The sequence below is a fragment of the Saimiri boliviensis genome, chromosome 4, assembly GCF_048565385.1.
Source record: "Saimiri boliviensis isolate mSaiBol1 chromosome 4, mSaiBol1.pri, whole genome shotgun sequence".
Taxonomy (NCBI): Eukaryota; Metazoa; Chordata; class Mammalia; order Primates; family Cebidae; genus Saimiri; species Saimiri boliviensis.
This window is the reverse complement of record NC_133452.1, coordinates 51,238,631-51,261,937: the sequence shown is the minus strand read 5'-3', so window position 1 is coordinate 51,261,937 and position 23,307 is coordinate 51,238,631. Positions and strand designations below refer to the sequence as shown.

Genomic DNA, 23,307 nt, shown 5'->3' with positions numbered 1-23,307 from the left:
TTCTTCACATGTTATCCATGGCTGCTTTTGTACTACAATGGCAGTGTTGTGTAGTTATGACAGAGTATATGACCCATTAACGCAAAATAGTTAATACTGTCTAGCCCTTTGAAGTTTGCCCATCTCTGGGCTAGGCACTTGGAGTCCTCTGTAGGACTCATTAGGCAACCTGGAAACTATTATGCTTGCGTCTAGAGTGGTGTGTCTGTAGCCCCTCCCATTCTCTTGGCCAGAACTCAGTCACATGGCCACACCTGATCATTGCAAGGGAGGCTGGGAAATGTAGTCAAGCTTTGCAGGAAGAAAAAGAAATGAGTTTAGTGAACAAATAGTTGGTCTCTGCTGCATTAGCAGTTTCCATTTACCTGAAATATGAGAAGGATTAGAGAAGCTGGGAATACATTGTGAGGCAAGCCCAGAATTATAGCCAGAAGCCAAAGTTCCTTCTACATAAATCTATTTGTGAACTCCACATCACAAAACAAATATTTTGAACTCACATCGTCAGGATAAGCTGTGAGGAAAGATTGAACAGACTAGAGGTGCTGCAGAAGTTTCAAATGGAAAGGCTTGTGATTGGATTGGGGTGTAGCCAGGAAAAAACAGCTAGTTGTCTCCCAGGATAATGCCTGGGATGTGTTTGTCACCAAAGTGAACAGCCTAGCCACATCTTGCCCATTCAGTCACCTAATTTTGTCAGCAGATCTGTTTGGATCCATCTTCCATGGACCAGAATACTAATAAACTAAGCTCATAGAAATCAGAGTATCAGTTTGCAAAGTTATAAAATAAAGAGTGGCTCGAACATTAAAGGCTGAAGCAGAGCCACTGCTCTACACATCACTACGGGCCACCAAGGACTGAAGACTTTTTTCACCTCTAAAGTTTTGAGAGTTTTGATTTACTCTCTTCCATGAAAGATGATTAACACCGTCCTCCTTTATTTCTTGACTTTTACTATGTTGTTTTTATATTGTCAATATTTTAATAGTTAATTTCTATAAATATAATCCCTGTGGTTTTTAAACCATATTTCCACACCTACTACATTTGCTTTACGACCAGTCTCTGAAATATAGGTTCTTCTTTTCTGAATGTATTTTAATTAGTCCTTTTGTAGGCTGGATTTTATCACTACTGGTATTGTCAGGAAGCAGGACAGCTATATATGGTTGTACAGGCAGTGCACAGTGCAATTTGTCCATTTGTAGAGAATATGTTTCCTATAATGGGAAAGCAGATGGTCATCAAGCATCTTGTTTCACTGCAGAAGCACCATTGTGTTAGCAATGAGTCTACCAGGAAGTGTTCATAGGGGTTGCATTTCTAAGTCTTTACTTCTTTGAAAACATTACTAGTCTTTCAATTCAAAGGATAACTCTATCCTAGGTTGCATTTTCTTTTTCTCAGGACTTTCTCAGAATAAATATATATATATATATACTGTTGAGCACTGCATCCTGGATGTCTGTTCCCTCAAAATATCTTGTTGAAGTGTGATCTGAAATATTGGAGGTGGGGTTTTGTGGGAGGTGTTCGAGTCATGGGGGCAGATTCCTCATCAATGGCTTGGTGCCATCTTCACGGTAACGACTGCATTCCTGCTCCATGAGTTCCCATGAGATCTGGTTGTTTAAAAGCATCTGGGGCATCCTCTTTGCTCTCTTGCTCCCTCTCTCATCATGTGACATTCCTTTACCTGATTCACTTCTGCCGTGATTGTCAGTTTCCTGAGGCCCTCACCAGAAGCCAAGCAAATGCTGGTACCGTGTTTATACAGCCTACAGAATCATGAGCCAAAATAAACCTCTTTTATTTATAATTATAAATTATCCAGTCTCAGATATTCCTTTATAGCAATGCAAATGAACTAATACACTCCCAGTCCTTTTTTAATATCGTGAGTCACTGGATTTTATCATGTAAGGAGTTATGTGACTTACTTTAAAAAAAAAAAAAAGAGCTCACAAGTATTATATCTCAGGATTCTCTTTGCCTGACAACATCATGAATGTCTTTACATTTGTAGGTCTCTTGACCTATGACCCATCCCACTCTCTGGAGTATAATCCCCTTGTGACCTTATTTCCCCTTGAACTAGGGGAGTTCAATTGCTCCTCTAGTCCACCACAAATCTCCAGATAGTGGTAAGCCCCAATGACTCCCTGCATCTCCAAGAATCTTAGGAAGTACATAATAGTTTCTATTCCTGACATCATTTTCTTGACTGTTTCCTGAGTTCACCCAAACAGCACTTCAATCAGTCCTCTCCAAATTGCAAAATTCTCTGTTAATCTCCAGAGCCAGCCAACTCCACTTCTTTCTGCTGAGTGACTTCTGGTAGGCAGTTATGGGTTAGCAACAATGCTGAGTCATACTAGAATCTCCTAGATTATCCCTTGACTAACTTTTCAAAGTTTATGCCATACAATTATACCCCTTTACTTACTTGGTTGCTGCCAAAACATTGGCTGGTTAGTTCATTCCATTACGCACTGCTCTCCTCTGACATCTTTACTCAGAAATACTTTTATTGGGCTGGCATGGTGGCTCATGCCTATAATCCCAGTGCTTTGGGAGGCTGGGGTGGGAAAATTGCTCGAGCCTAGGAGCTGAGACCAGCCTGGGCAACATAGGGAGACCTCATCTCTACAAATATGTATGTTTTTAAATTAGCCAGGCATGGTGACATGCAACTGCAGTTCCAGATACTTGGGAGGCTAAGGTGGGAAGATCACTACAGCCTTGGGGGTCGAGGCTGCAGTGAGCCATGATCACACCACTGCACACCAGTCTAGGCAAACAGAGTGAGACCCTGTCTCAAAAACAAGCAAACAAAAGCTTTTATTGGCATAGTCACATGCATACTTTTGTATATAAACATTTAAGCAGGCAAGTGTTTGTGTCCATAGAGACATGTCTGAAAGGATGTTTATGAAAATATCAATGTTTCCAAGGGCAGGCAGAATGGCAGCATTGTCATGAGTTGTTACAGCATGGCCGTGAATTCCACCTCCTACCAAGGGTTCCATAAATTTGTTGTGCCATGACTCCATTTGGCAGTCAGATGAAGCCTAGAAATCTCTTCTAGTAATGTTTTTAAATGCCTAAAATAAAATACTTGGGATTGCAAAACCAACTATATTAAAATAACATCAGAATTTTTTAAAAGTGATGATATAGTAATATACAAATCACAATATCTAGAAGCAGATCTATTAACTACTGTCATTTCAAAGCAGTGATTAGCGTAAGAAATATTTGGAGAGATCTGCAGTGTTTGTAGTGTGAAGTAAAAATATACACTCTGTATGATTTATCTTTTTTTTTTTTTTTTTTTTTTGAGACGGAGTTTTGCTCTTGTTACCCAGGCTGGAGTGCAATGGCACGATCTCGGCTCACTGCAACCTCCGCCTCCTGGGTTCAGGCAATTCTCCTGCCTCAGCCTCCTGAGTAGCTGGGATTACAGGCACGCACCACCATGCCCAGCTAATTTTTTGTATTTTTAGTAGAGACGGGGTTTCACCATGTTGACCAGGATGGTCTCGATCTCTTGACCTCATGATCCACCCGCCTCGGCCTCCCAAAGTGCTGGGATTACAGGCTTGAGCCACCACGCCCGGCCTGTATGATTTATCTTGATGGAAAAGACTGCAGTGCTTCTAATACTATGGAAGTTCAATGCCTACATTTGCAATTGAAGAATTTCTAAATGTCAGTTAGAGGTCAGTGAAAATAAGGGTCCAGTTTTCTCATCCAGGTTCACACACCCCATGAATTCTATACAGGGACTCCTGGTTAAGAATCCCTGAAACAAACAGTTACATAGCCTTGTGCAAAAGTTACATCACTAAACTGCAATTTTCCCACCAAATGGGGGTCATAATAGTATCTCTCTCATAAGATTAATTGTGAGGCATAAATAAAATAGTACCTGTAAATCATTTACTGCAATATCTGGCACAGTGAATGTTCAGCAAATAATGCTGTTATTAAGGCTGGCAGAATTGTTAGTACTCTCAGCCCTCTGTATCCACGGGTTCCACATCTATGGATTCAACCAACCATGGATTGAAAGTAATTAAGGAGAAAAAAATTGCATCTGTACTGAACCTTATACAGACCTTTTTTTCTTTTCATTATTCCATAAATAACACAAAATAACAACTGCTTACATAGCATCTCTATCGTAGTGGGTATATTGTAATGGGTATTATGTGTACTCTACAGCTGATTTAAAGTATACGGGAAGTCATATACAAATACTATACCATTTTATATGAGGGACTTGAGCATCCACGGATTTTGGTATCCAAGAGATTCTGGAACCAATTCCTCATGGATACTAAGTGATGACTATACTTATATTTCATGTTCTTCACACTTTTAAGTATTTCATAAATTATTTATTGCTAAAATACAATATGAACATTTGTTAATTTACTTTTATAATCACAAAACAATAAAATTATTTTCAGTTTGAAAACAAAGCTAGCAATCCCCTTGAATAAGAAGGAAATCTAAATAGGAATCTCTGCCATTGAAAAAATGGACAAAATTATAACAGACACTGGTTAGAAGATTAAAATCATTTATGATCAGTTTTAATTGACAAAATATGAACAAAAAATCTAAGTTTTTGTTTCTGTTTTGACTACTTTTATATTTAAAAGCTCTTCACTCATTCGATTGCTAAGTACTAAATTGCAGTCATATGCCCAGTTTCCTTCTCATTTGAATTATTTTACAATGGAGTTTATTTTTTAAATAAACACATTATAACCATTCTGTGAGGCCTCAGGTTTACCAATGTGACTTAATTTAATTGGAATGTACATGTTGGTGACCAGTTTCACACCCAGTTCCTTTAGGATGCTCATGGAACCAGGCATTCCAGGTGTAGGAGTGTAACAGTGGCCCATTGCTCTGTGGAGGTTTCAGTAGTTATGAATTCTACTGGTATTTCATTTGTGTTCCAACCAATTCTGTCTTCAAATGAAAGGACTGGCTTTATGTTGGAAGTCAGGACTAAGTTCCAGCCCTATGGGCCTTGTGGGGCTCCTTCTCTGTTGGGTGCTATGTCTCTGCTGCCTGCTGCAGAGCCTGGCACAATAGGTGTTTGGTAATTATTTTTTGAATGAAAGTTTTATTTTCACAGGAAACACTGAAGTTTAATCTTTACTTTCTAGGCTGAACATTATCTAGAAATTTTCACATTGAAAGCCAGAAAGATTTTGATCAATGTTGAGTCTATATCTGAAGTTGATGAAATCAGCTGAAAAAAAAATTCAGATCCCACGCAATAGTGAACCACTGTCTTGATTCATTCTTTGATTGAATTGATGGATTGCTTAAGGAACATCTCAAGGGAACATGGAAATCAGAAAAATCAGTTAAATACCATCATAACTGTATGCAGTGTAAGGGGAGTGTGAAGAAATGGAGCTCACATTATAGGCTGAACATTAAAAGTCTATTGGTAAACCAGCAGTCAGCAAACTTTTCCATGAAGGGCCAGATTATAAATATTTTAGGCTTTGTAGGCCATAGGGTCTCCATCACAACTATACAACTCTGCCATGGACATGGCTGAGCTCCAATAAAACTTTATTCACAATACCAGGTAGATGTCAGATTTGTTAGTTTTCTGACCTTAATGTAGACTGTAACTGTCCTTGCAAACTTTTCTTTAGTCTTTGGCACCAGGAAACAACCATTTCCTCTACAAGGTGTGTCATTAATAAAGCTGCTTAAAGGTCAAAGCCATACACAAAATATTACAAATTACTTTGCACTTCAAATGTGCAAACTTGTTTTCAAAGCCAATTGTAATTATTTCTACCCAGTTTTAAGTGGAGTGCCTTTCCCCTATGTGAGTTTTTGGGTGGCGCCTAAGGCCATATCTATTAGTTTTGTTATAAAGGTATCTGTAGCACACACACAATGCTATGAAATATCTTCAGTTTAATAATTTATGGTTTTCGTTACTTACAAAGAACGAGGGGTACCAAGGCAAACCAGCAGCCCTGAACTAAGATGTGAGAGAGAAGGAATGTTAAACAGCGGTTTACAAAGAACAGTGAACCATTTGGGAAGCGAAAGCAAGGGAGACAGGGAGAAAATTCTAAACTGATTTCATGCATATAGTGCACCCCAGAAGAAACCATTTCAGGTAATAACAGTAATATTATCAAATTAACTTTCCCCAGAATGATATCTCCAGAGAGAAGAGACTGTTATACACAAAGGCTAATTTTACAGCAAAGAAGTCCTTTCCATTAGTTACAGGTCTTTTTACAGCTTGGTGATGTCTCACGGTGCCCATCTTCCTAAAAATTACATAGACACATATAGACGGTTATGAATATATTGGTTCACGAATGTCGAAGTTAGGGGTCTCCTCTAGATTTTGAGGACAAAAAGTTTTTGTGTAATAATAGCATAACTCAAAGTTTACTTTGTTTCCAAGTCTTAAGACATTAGACAATTTAATATTTATAATATTAATAAGTATAAAGTTTAATTTTAAAAAGAAAAACTAGCAATGTTGTTGAATGTCTCAGTTACATCTTTTTCTACTACTCCATGGACTTCAAGAACTATACACTACTGTGAAAATTCAATAGTAATGACATTGTAAAGTTTTATTATGGAATAACTCAACTTTCTGAGTCCAGTGCCCTTATTTCTCCATGATACTCTGGAATTTAAAAGTGAATATGAAGGCTATTTAAGAGAAGGTGGCAACTATTTATCAGGAACTTATTTAGAAAAAAAAAATTAAACCCATAATATGATTTTTTTCTTGACAGCTGCCATATCATAATATTCTTTCCAAATAACTTATTCATCCACTTATTTCATTTTTTGTCTTTCCTACCACCACCAGGTACATGAAAGGGAAAGAAATATAGAATTCCAATACTGATGCAGGGGAGCTCATTTTTCATTTTGTCAAGGGGTTTCCTTCTTCCCCGAGCTGTGATAGTATTTCCTGATGATTGTTCATTGCTATAAATTGAAAAAGAACAGCTTCCAAGTTTATCAATAATCCATTAAGGATGTTCCGAGAGATGTTGAATTAAAGTTGAGTCCTTCCCCTAAGCAAAAGAAAGATAGATTGCCCTTAGAAGCTTGAGTATAGGGAATGGAAGAAACAAAAAGAATCACTACTTTGCAATGCAGCTAACGGTAATTAGGAGAGAGAGAAGAGAATTGGGCCAAGGGTCAAGATTTTGGGGCACTGTGTCAGCTGTCACTACAACTGCTAAACCTCCTAGTACCTACAAAACCTCCTCACAACACTGGCTTCCTTAACATCAAGAGGTTTAGCATGGTACTCTATACTTCTCTGAGGAATTGGTGTTTTAAAAATAAAAGGAAATGATATATACAAAAATATTTTGGAAGCAGTAGACTGTAGCTTTGTTTGCTAAGAAGATCATACCTAATTTAGAATTGTTATTCATTGTGCTTTCCTGAATATTGTTTTCTTACAGTAAGAGAGAGCAAACTCTCTGGTGTCTCTACTCAAAATGATACCAATCCTATCAGACCATGGTCCCACTTTTATAATTTCATTTAACCTTAATTACTTCCTTAAAGGTACTATCTTAAAGTACAACCATATTTGGGGTTAGGCTTCAACATCTGAATTTTGGAGAGACACAATTTAGTCCATAGCACAAAAGATAATCTCTCATCTCAAGATATTCAATTTAATCACATCTGCAAATACTCTTTTTCCAAATAGTGCAATGTTTATAGGCTCCAGGGATTAAGATATGGATGTCTTGTGGTGGACTATTTTTCAACCTACCACACCAAGGAAGAAAACTGAATTGCTACAGTTACTCATATATGCTCATAGATACTCAAGCATGATTTGTGCCAATGAAGAATAGTTGCTCAAAATTGATAAACAACATAAACAGAATAGAAAATTATGAGAATTCCTGTGACTTATATAATTATGCATCATAAAAATATCTCACTTGGGAGGCTGAGGCAGGATTGCTTGAGACCAGGAGTTTGAGGCTATAGTGTGTGATGATCTCACTTGTGAATAACCACTGCATTGCAGCTTGGGCAACATAGTAAGACTTCATCTCTTTAAAAAAAAAAAAGAAAAGAAAAGAAAAGAAAGAAAAGAAAAAAGAAAGAAAGAAAAGAAAAATTGAAATAAACAGGTCCAAACATGGAGTCTATAAAGCAGAGGTTGATTATTTGCACTGACGAAAATGCCTTTCATTCCAGATGGGTTGATTGTTCTGTTCTTTTTTTAAATAGCCAATTCCATAAATGCATTTGCATTTCAAATTGATTTGTGGTGAACTTTTCAGAAAGGCGTCTGAGGAAGATTTTTATACCAATCTTGGCTTTAGAATTTACTCTTTGTGATGTAAAGATAACAATCGCTGACATTTGTTTAACTTTAGTATTATGTGGCAAGCACTTACCAAGAGTTTTATATCTCATCTCATTTAACACTCACAATGATTCCATATAGTAGGTGCTGTTATTGTCCTTAGTTAACTGATGAGTGGCCTGAGGCTTGGAGATATTAGGAACTTGTCCAAGACACAGCAAGGAAGAGGCAAACAGGAATGTAAATCCATGATTTTGATTCTAGAGCTCATATCATGAAACACCACTTGATATTCCCTGAAAAAAATCATTAAATATTCCAATTCTAAAACTTAACCATAGTGAGAAATTGTTACAGAAGTTTACATTAGAGCCAAAGATCTTTAGTGTCACAGATTGTCATGTTTCTAATTATATTACTCAACAGAGAAACACAATCAACAGGAGTGTGTGTGTGTGTGTGTGTGTGTGTGTGTGTGTGTGTGTGTTCAGAGAGAAAGAGAGATTGATTGATCTTAAGGAATTGGTTCATGCCACTGGGGGCTGACAATTCAAAAATCTGCAAGACTGCATGCTAGAGATCCAGGAAAGAGCTGATATTGTTGCTCAAGTCTGAAGGCAATCAGGATGTACAATTTCCTCTTCCTTAGGGGTCCTCAGTCTTTTTTTAAAGACTTTCAACTGATTGGGTGAGCCTCACCCCACCCACATAATGGAGGGTAATCTGCTTTACTCAAAGTCTACTGACTTAAAGGTTAATCTCATTTTAAAAATACCTTCACAGAAACATCTAGGCTGATGTTTGGTCAAATATCTAGGTACTGTGTCCTAGCCAAGTTGACTCATCCAATTAACCATCACAAGTTTATCCCTCTTCAACCTGGCATCAATTACACGTCTTTACATAATAATCTCTAAATAAAGACAATAAGAAAGTGCTATATTTGCCCGACATGATATGACTATCCTGCATACAACTGAAAACACACTAATTCTTGCCTTAGGAGATGTAAAGTCCTTAGATGGTGACATTTAGTCTTTCCGTTCCTATCCTTTAATATGATATAAAGTCAATACATCTTATGTTATAAAATAAGGGTACAAGAGTAGGAAGAAAAATATATTTGCTCTATATACACACACATAAATGTGTTCATAACAAGGAAGAAATATGTATGATAATTACAGTCCTTGTTTCTGTAACTGGTCACATGGTTGTAGCTGGTATGTTCTTCCATTGTGGTTTCTGTGTTCCCTTTGCCTTCAACAGGTCATGGTTATTTATCTTGTGAAGTGACCCCAAAACTTTATTTCTGAAGGTCAGAGACACTGGTAGTACTGGCTGGATTGGGCTGTCATTTCCATTGACTTTTATCACAGCGCATGATAATCCTAAGAGATGCTCTGAAGGATCTCCTCCCGTATGCCAAACAGGCTCTTCCTTACCTCCCTGGCAAAGTAGTAGTCCAGTTTCCCCTTGGTAACTGACATCAATCATCCAGCCAGCAGTGAAACTCCCTTCTTTGCCTATTGTTTCAGAAGTCTGAGGAGCCCAAAGTGGCCAGGTGACAGCCTTAACTTTCAGTGCATGGAATCTTTGTTCTGTCTTCTGGCAAAAGTGTTCTCTCTGATACTAAAATTTTAAGATCAATAGAGCTAAGGTTGCAGTGACAGGAAGCAAAAATTTTGCTGGTGGCTAACAGGACTAATACCAAATGATGACTCTTTCATTTCTACCCCTTGATTCTATTGTAATGGGCCAGGAGTCTCTGGGATCTGCTGAGCTGCTATACTACCACTTCTACAAACTCAGTTTATTTCCCTGGCTTTAAAATTTAGTCTCTTACAAAATTGCTCCAGCCCAGCATATACCTCTGTGTTTAGTAGAAGGAAAATAGATACCTTGGGATGCAAGAGTCTAAATGGAGTGAAGGCCACTGCTCAGTGTGCCTCCCACACAAATGTAATGTCTTTTTGACTACTGATAAAAAGGATAACCAGGAAGGTGACATAAATGAGCCATTGAACGGCCTTTGTTGTAACTGAGCCTATAATTAAACACTCCCACAGAGTAAGCTCCTCTGTTCCACTTCTGGCTTGGCTATGATGGCCTCCCTTTTTTGCTGGAATGCAGAAAATAGAAATCTGTGTGAACAAGGATTTCTATCAGTTCATCAGACCAAGTGAAAATGTCTGTTTGTCATATAAAAGATAATGGCAGAAATCCATTTTTAGCTCCTGATTGCTGTACTCGTGTAAAATTACCCACAGGGGAAGATATTTGTCTATAAAAGAACCCTTATTGGCCTTAGATGTGATTGGCTGCACAAATTATACTGCCAAATGAATTGGTTTTGCAAACTAAACAGAAGGCCTCATAAACCAAACTGGGATTGCAGCTCAGAGCACAGCCTTGCCCTGGGTTATGGTGTAGGCATAGAGGGGCAAGGACCCTGGTTGCTACTTCTCTTTGCTTTAACAACACAATGCTTGGAGAAGAAATTATTTTCTGAGTATTTAAATCTTAGCAATGACTTGGTTTTCTGATATGAATAGAGAATCCATTTGGCATTCCAACTAAGGCACTCATTTGTTTATTTTTGTCTTGATTAAATTAACATGAATTGGGATTCAAATTCTCAAATTAGAGAAAGAATGGGAGGTAGGGTTTTGTGGGGGTCAGTATTCTTAGTCTCTAAAGACAACTGATTTTGGTATTTTTCAGTAGATTGTGTAGCTTTCCCACATTTCATATTTTGCATTGAATGACCTAGAAGAAAGAAGTATTGTGATATTTTACCAGAAAAATTTAGTCCTTTTCTTCCCTAACAAAAAAGGAAACAAGGAAAAAAAGAAAAAGAGGAGAAATAAGGGACATGAGGAGACAGAGAAATAGTTGAGGAGTTTGGAAGTAAAAAGCTCTGGTCTCTTCAGGCAATTTATTTCCAGTTCAGTAAACCCAGAAGCCAAACTTTTGCGTTCTTAATACACTTCATAATAATAAAAATGATCTTGTTAGTTTAGTGCAAAGCCAAAATTAGGAGATCAGGCATCAACTTGTTTGTGTTGGTTTTTCCATGGAGCCAGGTCCGTCTAGTTGTCTTGGCCTGCATAGCAGTTGGCTCAGGCCCAGTGGCAATAGATCAGGACCTGGCAGAGCTTTTCGCTGCAGGGTCTTAACGTTACAGGCCACAGCTTATAGCATGCTCAGCACTGACCAGCATCCTCTCATCCTGCACTAAGCAATTGTACCCAAGCCATGTATGGTCCTCAGCCCTCTGAGAAGCACAGGACTGCCAAGAGATGAGCTGTGTTGTCAATGCTGATGGTCGTCTCCCTCCCCATAAGGACATGCAGAGGGTTGGCTTCATTCCTTCTAAGATAGTTGCCGAAAGGTCCACTCTTTAATTCACATATAAAGTGGGACTCCCTTTCAGTTATTCTTCACTATAGCAGCATTACATTGAATGAATGATCCACTCTGAATTGGCATGTTACTTTAATTTAATCACTAATGGATCTTTAAACTAATCTGGTACCCAGGACCTCCAAACTGGCAATCTGCTTCCATTTTAAACAGAATTGTGCTTATTTATTCCTTCTCGATCTAGAAGTTTTAGTTAGTGTGCAGGTTGATTTATTTCCATATGTGCATTTTATTTCACGCATGAAAATAGGGAAGTAATGGACCCTTTGTCTTACATGGCAAAGAACAAGCAGGACAGTTTTCACAAACTTAATTAAAAGTCTCATTTTTTTCCCAGGGATAATGTGCCTGTTGAAATTACCAGACCAATCTCTCTATGTGGAAATTCTCCCCAGCAGCTCTTAAACCCACATTTACTGGGCTGTGCTAACATTGAGAATGACCAGTCACTGCCAGGTGTTTTTCTAGTTACCCATGGTGGCACTGATTTTGAAGAAACTGTTAAATTTGAAGATTCCAAGACTCTAACCTTATGGATGTTTCCTGCCAAAGAGTTAAAAATATGGGAAAGTTTAATTATATCTGTGTCTATATATATATATATATATATATATATATATATATATATATAGCATTTTAGGTTCTGGGGTACATGTGCAGAACATGCAGAATTGTTGCATAGGTACATATATGGCAATTTGGTTTGCTACCTCCATCCCCATCACCTATATCTGGCATGTCTCCCCATGTTATACCTCCTCAACTCCCTACCCCCTACTGTCCCTCCCCTAGTCCCCCTACCAACAGACCCCAGTGTGTGATGCTCCCCTCCCTGTGTCCATGTGTTCTCATTGTTCAACACCCACCTATGAGTGAGAACACACGGTGTTTGATTTTCTGTTCTTGTGTGAGTTTGCTGAGAATGATGGTTTCCAGGTTCATCAATGTCCTTACAAAGGACATGAACTCATTGTTTTTGATGGCTGCATAGTATTCCATGGTGTATATGTGCCACATTTTCCATCCAGTCAATCATGATGGTCATTTGGGTTGATTCCAAGTCTTTGCTATTGTAAACAGTGCTGCAATGAACATACGTGTGCATGTGTCCTTTATAAGGATAAGATTTATAAGAACAATTTATAATCCTGTGGATATATACCCAGTAATGGGATTGCTGGGTCAAATGGAATTTCTATTTCTAGGTCCTTGAGGAATCACCACACTGTCTCCCACAATGATTGAACTAATTTACACTCCTACCAACAGTGTAAAAGTATTCTTATTTCTTCACATCTTTCCAGCATCTGTTGTCTCCAGATTTGTTAATGATCACCATTCTAACTGGCGTGAGATGGTATCTCGATGTGGTTTTGATTTGCATTTCTCTGAAGACCAGTGATGATGAATATTTTTTCATATGTTTCTTGGCTTCATATATGTCTTCTTTTGAAAAGTGTTTGTTCATGCCCTTCACCCATGTTTGAATGGATTTGTTTGTTTTTTTTTTCTTGTAAATCTGTTTTAGTTCTTTGTAGATTTTGAATATAAGTCCTTTGTCAGATAGGTAGATTGCAAAAATTTTTTCCCATTCTGTTGGTTGCCGGTTCACTGTAGTGGTTGTTTCTTTTGCTGTGCAGAAGCTCTGGAGTTTAATTAGATCCCATTTGTTTATTTTAGCTTTTGTTGCCAATGCTTTTGGTGTTTTGGTCATGAAGTCCTTGCCTATGCCTATGTCCTGAATATTCTTGAATTCATTTCTGTGCAGCCTCCTTATGCAGTTCATGAACCAGTTTCAACTCTTGCCATTATCATGTTTCCAAGTAGTATGCCTGTTTCAATGACAGACTTATATCCAATAGAGTCCCCAGAGGTAACATGTCTTTTGAAGTTTAACAATAATAGCATCTTTGAGCCGTGGTGTGAGATATTTGTTGTTTGCTTCCCCCGCTCATCATAGATTGCCTTGGGAACATCTGAGGGCTTGAAGAAATTAGCCTTCGCTCATGTGTAATACATGAGACGCCATTGGAGGCAGTGTTCTCTCAGGCTACGCACCTGTGCTCAAGGAAAACAAGCATTCATTATAGGAATGCAATTTCAGAAGGCAGATCATACCAGGTCAGCAGAAGGGGCCCATAGATGTAATAAGAGAGAGTGTGTGTATTTTTTTTTAAGAGACAGCTTGTCACCCTGGTGTAGTGTAGTGGCAGGACCATAGCTCACTGCAGCCTCAGACTCCTGCCTCAGCCTCCTGAGTAGCTAGGACTATAGACATGCATCACCACATCAGGCTAGGAGCCTTACAAAAGCTGTATTTCACAGAGACGTATGCCTAAAGGGACCCTTTAAGGTACACTTACCAGGGAAAAGGGAGAAAACCAGGCCCATTGTATAGAAGTAGTTGATACATGCATTCAGTAAAAAGTCAAGCTGAAACCCAGAGTCCTCTTTGCACCTCTCTAGGGATCACCTATGTTCTCCTCTGCTGACCTCTGCCATCTTTTTAGTCAAGCTAGAAAAACAAAGTTGCCCTTGAAGCATTGCCCTCTTCTTCACATAGTCTAGTTGATGTATTTATAAATGTACTTTGGAATGACTTTCAAACCACATGGTTTTCTACTTGTATAGATTTAGGTCCACTGAAGTCATTGGTTTATTAAAATTCAACTTAGTTGTTTAATGCTAAGACTCATGAAGATGGAAAAAGATAGCAGCAAAGTAAACTGTGTCTGCAGTGTGGTTGTGTTAATACAGGATGTGTCCGTTCTCAGATTCTTAAAGTTTCCAGTTAGATACAATGCAAGAAAAAGTGTGTCTGCAGCACAGGACAGAAGCATACTCTGATGGCTGCAGTTTGCAAAGGGGAAGATCTCAAAGTACACTTTGGACAGCAGGCAACTCCTGCTCTCCAATGGAGACAGTGAGCCTCTGCCTGAACTTCCCTTATCTATAACTCATAGATGGCTTTCAGTCCTCGTCGTTCCAGAGAAGTTCCTGATCTCTTGGCTTGGGGAGCTAGATATAAGTATTTCTTTGCAGATAGTAAGTTAAGCAGCTTAGATTGTATAGTATTTTTGTCTGACTGGTTTTTGAAATGAATGCTCTGCAAGGTAAGTGCAGCATCCAGAACTGGGGAGCATTCTATTAGGTACTCCTGATTCTATTTTCTTTTTCTCGACCTAAAAAGAGGGAAAAATAAAAGTTTTTTTACTTTTATTTTTTAAAAATCAACCTTTCTGTCAGCATTTATAATACTCAACATTTATCTTAATTAATCATAATGCTTGCTTGTCTGCTGTCTTTTTGGGCTTGTATATAAAATAAAAACTTTCTCTACCATTTATTAATAAAACCTCTTGGGTAACTTCCAAGATGCTTCCATCATATAAAATCCCATGCTATCTATCTTTGGAGCTATTTTTTGACTGAATTCCATATGAATTAAGTAGAAGTACACTAAAAATAAACTACATGTTATTATGCTAAAGCTGTGTCCCAAGAAAACAATTCTGTAATGAATTTCTCACTCAACCTAATGGTTCCATGTCCAAAAAAGGGATGATCCTTTAAGCAGTACATTAAAGTATCATTTCTTAACAATGGTGAGGGCATTAGCTTTACAAAATTCAATAGTATATTCTTTGTCATATTGATCAAGTCAGAATATGAGGTCTAAAATCATAAATGGAGAGGAATGCAATCCTTCTACCTGGATACTCTGCATATGATCCTTTCCCATGTCTGCCACTGCATTATTTCAGTTGCCAAATCCTGCCCACCCCAAGTTTATGACATTTCCTATGCCAGTCCACCAATCAACAGCCCTGAGTCTTCTATCCAGACTAGCTTTCTTCATGTCTCTTCCAATTCATCATCCTATCACACTCCTCTGACTGACTCCAGGTTTGAAGGTGATTTTTGGAGTCAATCATTGTAGATTCATACTATGACTTCCTTCTTAATGGATTTTTGTTTAGCATTTTATGTACTAGAAAGGCATTGTATTATCTATTTTAAAGATAAAAAAGTTTAAATACTCCACTGGTACAGGCTGATTTTTTATTATGTTTCTTTCTTTAGTCTGAAACTTCCCCATAAACTTCTCCATTATTCATTCAAGATAAAAAAAACAAATGGCAAACAATAATACTTAGTAGATGTCTGCACTGACATCTACCAGACATTGACATTGGTCAAACAAGACATAACTTTGTAATCAAGAGACTATTGAAAAAAGACAATTTAAGCCAGGCACGGTGGCTCATGCCTGTAATCCTAACACTTTGGGAGGCCAAGGCAGGTGAATAGCTTGAGCCCAAGAATGCAAGACCAGCCTGAGCAACATAGCAAAACCCTGTCTCTTCAAAAAATACAAAAATTAGTCAGGCATGGTGGCAGGTGCCTGTAGTCCCAGCTACTTGGGAAGCTGAGGTGGGAGAATCACGTGACTCTGGAAGGTTGATGCTGCAGTAAGCAGTGATTGTGCCGCTGCATCCAGCCTGGATGACAGCAATGAAACCCTGCCTCAAGAAAAAAAAAAAAAAAGACAATTTAATCAATGATTATATCAGATTAGTATAACATATATCAGTATTACAATGATTAAATAAGTACTATAGTAATAACAAAAACGAGAATGAAGCTAATGTAAATTGAATGTTTACAGCAAGATAGGAACTATGAAAAGTGTTCTACATGCCTTCTATTATCTAATCTTTATAACCACCCTATACTAGGTGTGCTTTACTGGTAAGGAAGCTTGGACCTGGAAAGGTTAAGAAATGTGTCCAGAATTGCAGCTGGAAGGTGGCAGAGCTGAGATTTGAAGCCAGCTTGGTGGTTAGAATGCAGTGATAACTATAAAGTGCTCATTCGTCGTCTCTGTACCTCCATATGCTGCAGCAGAGGCAGGTTCACACCTAAGACCCTTTGCTTGAAACTAGAGATGTATGGGCAGAGAAAGTAATTAATAAAATATTTGAAATGATGTTAATGTTAGGAACAGACCAATTTCGTTCACCGAAGTTTCAGGTAAAGAGTTAAGCTCCTGAATATGGAATTTAGGCAGCAATTTTGGGTGTAAAGAGGTTGTCTGAGATCATACACAATTGTACTGTTAGTGGTCTTCTTTTTCTACCATTTTATTTTACAAATTTGTGAATCCAAGAATAAGGCACATTTATTTTCATTGGGAAAAATGAATTAATTATGTCAAGTTAATTAAGTGAAGCTGTTACAAGCTGAGTCGAATACATAAATCCATCTGAAGTGGGCTTATCATATAGTTTCAATGTGGAAAATAAAGGAATTGAGGGACAGGGTGTGGAGTGCCCTAGAAAGAAAATCAGAAAAGCATCTTTAGTCTTAGCTCCCTTGCTTCTGCAAAAAGAAAGAAAGAAAAAAACACTGTGGCAGGGACGTTTAGCCTCAGGGATACCTTTTTTATGAGCCATTTTCAAAACTCCCCTTCCTATTATTGAACTTACATTTATGATAGCCTTGTAACTTACTTCATAGAATCTCCAGGTCATTTTCCTGTGTTCCTTTCTTCCAACTTCCAATTAATTTTTGTCTTTTTAGCAGTTTTTAGTTCTTTCAGTATTAGCATTAAAAAAGGACAACAAAATTGATCCTTTTCTCCCCATGAACGCAGGATGTGGTCAAGACTGGGATGTTAGCTATTGACTCAAATGAGATTTGTTATGCTGTAAGTGTATTGTGTTGTTTTTGTCTCTCTGTACCGTTCAGCCACTGAGACAATTAAATCCTCAATGGTAGGGATCAAAATATTTTTCATTTCTCTTTTCCCCAGTACATAGTTCAATGTCTGATAATAGAGAAGGCATATAAGAAACTATTCATTTAGTGAAGGAATGAATGAATGAAACACTCGAGATGGCAATATTCATATTGTTACGGAACTCTTTCCCCAGTAACTACTGAAGTAACTATTTCCAGTGTAACTATTCAAGAAGGTCCAGAAGTCATAATTTTCAGAAAACATATGTAAATTCTTGGGACTTGTATAAACTAGTATTTTATCTCCCTTCCCCACTCCAAACTCTATGAATTGCCAAGCAAGTAGATTAGGAAGCAGAATGCAGCCCTGTTTGGTTTTGTTTATAGATTAATGGGGCAGGAATGGAATGTTAGATACTATTTCTTTGTGTACAAGGATAATCTAATCTTGCGAAGATACTTACCAAAGTCAATAACAATTCCTGCTAGGCAGACAAATAGTGTCTGAAGTGGATTAAGGTGAAACCAGAGTGCCCTGATGCAGCTGTCAGTGAGGAGTTTGTTGTTTATGGCTTTGTTACACCCTGCAGGGGATATCTATATTTCCACTATTTTTAATGAAGCCACAAACAACCAACTTTTTATTGAGAGATACTGGAGATTTTTTTACTTTTACCTTGATGCATTTTAATTTGTGCTTAATTAACTAGTTCTCCCACTATACCAGATCCTCAGATTGGCACTTTAGAGATGATTAGCTAAGTGTTCCTCTGTGTTACCCACAGGTCTAGGAAAAATAAGGGAAATCAATAAGACTGAGCCAGATTAGGATGAGAAAATTCATTCTCCATCAAGGGTATTGGCCGGCTCATCACACTGCCTATTCCGAGGGGAAGCAGCCCTGCTCACGTCTCTCTCTGCCTCATTAATGTGTCAGTGGTTCTGCCCTGGCTGCCAAATGACTTTACTGTTGTGTTTTTTTAGTTTTCAGGACTTTATCTCCTGTCTTTCTTCACCATCCTCATCGGGCTGGTGCTCTATTCCTCCACCTCCACCTACATAGCCCAGGACCCCCGGGTGTATAAGCAGTTCCGCAATCCTTCAGGACCTGTTGTGGACTTACCAACCACAGCTCAGGTGGAACCCTCAGTCACCTACACCAGCCTGGGCCAGGAGACTGAAGAGGAGCCTCATGTTCGTGTGGCCTAGAATGAGGCCCGCCCTGCCCACCAAGGCCAACTCATTGGCCATGTTTTTGCCCATCATTTCTGTATTGTACATAGAGAAAGGTATTTACTAGGTGCAGTTTACACAGGTGGACTGCAAGGTAGCAAATCCTCCGAAAGTTTGTGAAAGGAACAAGCTCAACATCACTGGAGACTCAGGCTCCAACCCACCTGACTTGGAGAGATGCCTAGCTAATGTGTATCCTGATCACAATTCCCCTGCATTCATTACTGTGAACATTTTTGAATCAAAAGCAAGTATTATTGTTATTATTATTTGTATTATTATTGTTACTGTTATTACACCAACTTGCAGGAGGATGTTTGGTACTTCTGATGGAAACTATTGCCAGACCCACATGTAATCAACATAAATCCCACTTTTCTATGGCAATTCACTTTTTTTTTTTTTTTTTTTTTTTTGAGACGGAGTTTCGCTCTTGTTACCCAGGCTGGAGTGCAATGGCGCAATCTCGGCTCACCGCAACCTCCGCCTCCTGGGCTCAGGCAATTCTCCTGCCTCAGCCTCCTGAGTAGCTAGGATTACAGGCACGTGCCACCATGCCCAGCTAGTTTTTTTTTTTTTTTTTTTGTATTTTTAGTAGAGACGGGGTTTCGCCATGTTGACCAGGATGGTCTCGATCTCTCGACCTCGTGATCCACCCGCCTCGGCCTCCCAAAGTGCTGGGATTACAGGCTTGAGCCACCGCGCCCGGCCCCGGCAATTCACTTTTTAAGAGTCATACTTTATTTTTTGCACAGACTATATGAGTGATGCATGCCACAGGAGCTCCACCCTTGAGAAGTTTCCTCAACCTAGGGACCTGGTGGCTAATGGTTTTCCCTGTTACCTGTTGGATTGCCTGCTTAATAAGTATTTTGTGCTATGACCCTTGTGGGGAGGGGCAACTGACCATATAATTCTCTATTCTAGGAATAGATATAAAACAAACATTTTAGCCTTTTTATATTTCAATCTCTGATTACTCCAGGCCATTGCCTTTCTGTTGTGCCACGTGATTCTGCTAATCAAGTCCCTGTAATAACAGGATAAGGACTGTTCTACTTATGTGACTTTTGGGAGCCCCCAAAGATAATATGATTTGTGTTTGGGCAATATATAATTTTCAAATCTTTCTGCCCCTCCCTGTAATCTCTCTTCACAAACTATCTTTTATTTTTTTTTTCTAGATTTCCTTAGTGATAATGTGGAAATGAATCAAGGCACAGGAAAAAGCCATGGTCCTCTACCCTTTTTATTTTTTTTCTAAATTTCCTTAGTGATAATATGGAAATGAATCAAGGCACAGGAAGAAGCCATGGTCCTCTGCCCTTTTTATTTTTTTTCTAGATTCCCTTAGTGAGAATATGGAAATGAATCAAGGCACTGGAAAAAGCCATGGTCCTCTGCTCTTTTTATTTTTTTTCTAAACTTCCTTAGTGATAATATGGAAATTAATCAAGGCACTGAAAAAAGCCATGGTCCTCTGGCCTTTTAATTGTGTGACACCCTTTTTGAAATACACCAGCATGAAAATTACCTTTGTTGTGGAAAATCATTGGTTGTGCCACCTCCTAAAAAAGTCAAGGTGCTGATGTGGAGCAGTCTTTGAAAATGGCTTAATTGATCTGGCCGCTTTGCAGTGGTAACGATGTCACCATTGAAAAAGTCTGGCGTTTTTGTCATATTTGATATTCAGTAGCAGAGTACATTGACATGACATTCTTATGGATACAGAGAATATTGCAGGATCCTGATAAGACTTTGAGTGATATGTCACTAGTCTAATCTGTTGCCCTTAAAATAGCCCTTTTTTCAAACACAGGAAATTAAGACACACCACAGACCTCTATTATTTAGAATAGATTCTATGTGTCAGTATGTGATGTACTCTTTTAGTTCGGCTGACTTCAATAGCATTCAAAAAGATCCTCAATGGAGTGACAGGGTTTATAGGGGGAAAATACATGTTTAGGAGACATCGGGCAATTCAAGTCAATGTATATTGCACAAGCAAGCAAAGCAAAACACCACCGGGGTATCTGGAAAGTAAAAAGACAGTCTACAGTAGAAGGACTGATCCCCAGAGTGCCTGTACAAGGCCTAAATCTGGCAGGCAAAAGCATCCAACGCTGTCTGTCAGCGCCCACACTGCCTTTTTGCCTGCCTTCTACACGGGGTGAGTGGACCTACCCTTGGAGATGGAGAAGAAAAATTATCTTCTCTGATCCTCAGATGTGATAGTCATCTCAGTTCAGCCCCCTAGGAAATGTGTTTTATTTTCCACCGGGGAAAATACTAATTTTAAAGCTCTATCAACAAAACAACTTTGCCAATATCTTCTCTCTGCTACCTTTTAAACCAATTAAATACCTTTCTCTGAATATTTTGTCCATTCAGATCCGAAGACCTTTAAAGACTGTGGTTTTATTTTTGTGTTTACATTCCTTTGGTTTGCATAATTTGATTTATTGCATTTTTAGTATTTATTTTAAGCCAGATGTTTTCGTCTTTGATTCATTTTTATGACATTAATTTGTAGACACTTAGTAAAGTCTTATGAGAAGCAAGTGGATGAAATTATTTTCAAGTCCACTCAATAGACTGGATTTTTTTTAAAATACAAATTTCCAAAAAGTTTGCAATCAACAGATGGCTAAAGGTTGCCACCTGAATTATTTTATAGGATATTTTAATTGACTCCATTGTATGAAAACCAAGTGTGAATGTTAAGATGAATTTACTGTATACCCTTTATCATTCAGTGTCCTTGTACTCAAGACTTTCATGTCCCTGAGTGACCTCAATGTGTTGGTTTGTTTCCATTTAGAAAGGTTGATAATATATTGAATTGTTCAAGATCAGGAGTTTCCAGACTGACCCTTCAAGAAAAAAAGTTGCAAAGAACAAATTCTTTTTATGTGTAAAAAACATTGATCCTTTGGGAATGGGGTGGGAAATGGGATTAGGACATTAACTTTAGCTGTTTTAGTTTCTGAGATTTCATAACCTCAGTAGACACCAGCAAAAATTTCAGTTGTTCAGTCCACCACCAATCTCTCCTCAATGAATAAGACGTTAGCAATTTGTATAGATTTTGATCAGGTAAGAGCAAACCACAATTCTCCTAAACCCTGCTAGAGATTAAGTGGTGGTTCTCACTTCCTCAATGAAAACTTCACTGGGGACAGAGCTTGCCTTGGTCAGACCTTCCCACAGCTTCAGACTCAAATACATGACCAGGTAGATCAAGCAATGGAAAAAATTTGCACCACCGTGTCCCATGAAATTGTTTCAATGTTTAGTTTAGATATTGCTAACTTGTGCTATTAACCTTTTGACAAGCGTGTAGTATTGTTTATTTTCAGTTTCTTTTTGATTTATAACCATTTAGTAGTCCCCAGCTAGCTACCAGTACAGATTTTACCCCATGGGTAGGATTCTATTGTTAAGCCACATAACAAAGCACACTAATTCTGACAACACTGCAAATGGAAAATATAAACCAAAAAAAAAAAAATTTACACCGATAAGTTCAACAAACTGTCCATTTTTGATATTTGCATGCTCCCCTATGGACTGGCTGTGGCAATGTAATGCCTGTATAATGTTTTCAAATAAAAATAAATGCTTTATGAAAGCACTGAAGTCTTGGTTTCCTTATGTGTTTGCACTATGACAACCATGGAAGCAGCTTCCTTGGGATGCTAGAAATAGCAACAAAAGTAGATGGCTGGGTACATGTCAAAATAAAAATTAGAAAGAAAATATTTCCAAATTAGGAAGGGCACAGTTGGTCTCAGAACTATAGTTTCAAAAGCCAAACTAAACATGTTCATAGTTTGTAAAGTTAATTGTTTATCTTGGTATATAAGAATGCTCTGGGGCTTCAAACCCACATTTAAAACACATGTAAGACAATATAAATTTACCCCCAATAAGCAGTTTCTCATAAAAAAGAAAGTTTTGTGTATGCTGACCTTGGCACACAAGATTTAATGGATGAACATTCTTCCAGAGTGCAACATTTATAAAGCAGAGGCTGCTCGTATTTCTGCTCAGAACTTACACAGCATCTTATAATCATCCCTCCTACACTAACTGCTGTCACTTTGCAACCCCCTAAGTACCTAGATTGTAAATACATTTACATGTTCATGTCAATTTTTGCAATCAGACCTCAAAAATTAAATGAGCCAAGAAGACTGTGTGTCTGAGTTATATATTAAGAATAATTTTTAAAGAAAAACATTCATTTTTCAGGGAAAAAAATGAATTGTAGCACACTAAGTGCTTTATAAAGTGCTCTCAGGTTGAGATCCATCATGAGCTGCTTTTATAAATAGAATAGCATGTACTTAATATAAATAATTTGCTTGAAAAATGTGACTCTCAGTCTAAATAAGTTTTTCCTTGAAAAAATGTAAATGTGTTGTTTACTTCCATTTAGCCCTTTGATCAAAGATGAAATAAACTTGTACTTCAGCCCAGTCTATGTCCAAATGTCCAGTAATTCCAGCTGATTGGGGCTTAGATCGTATATA

The 23,307-nt window shown here is 38.1% G+C and overlaps 1 protein-coding gene across 1 annotated transcript in view; it reads left to right on the top strand.

Moving 5' to 3' along the window:
* SLC35F1 (solute carrier family 35 member F1) overlaps positions 1-22,407 on the top strand; it is a 419,806-nt gene extending 397,399 nt beyond the window's left edge. The window contains exon 8 of the mRNA XM_010349302.3: positions 18,521-22,407. Within this exon, the coding sequence (XP_010347604.2) occupies positions 18,521-18,745 (225 nt within the window). The 3' untranslated portion in view covers positions 18,746-22,407. The remainder of the gene's footprint in view (positions 1-18,520) is intronic.
* Positions 22,408-23,307: the final 900 nt, after the last annotated feature.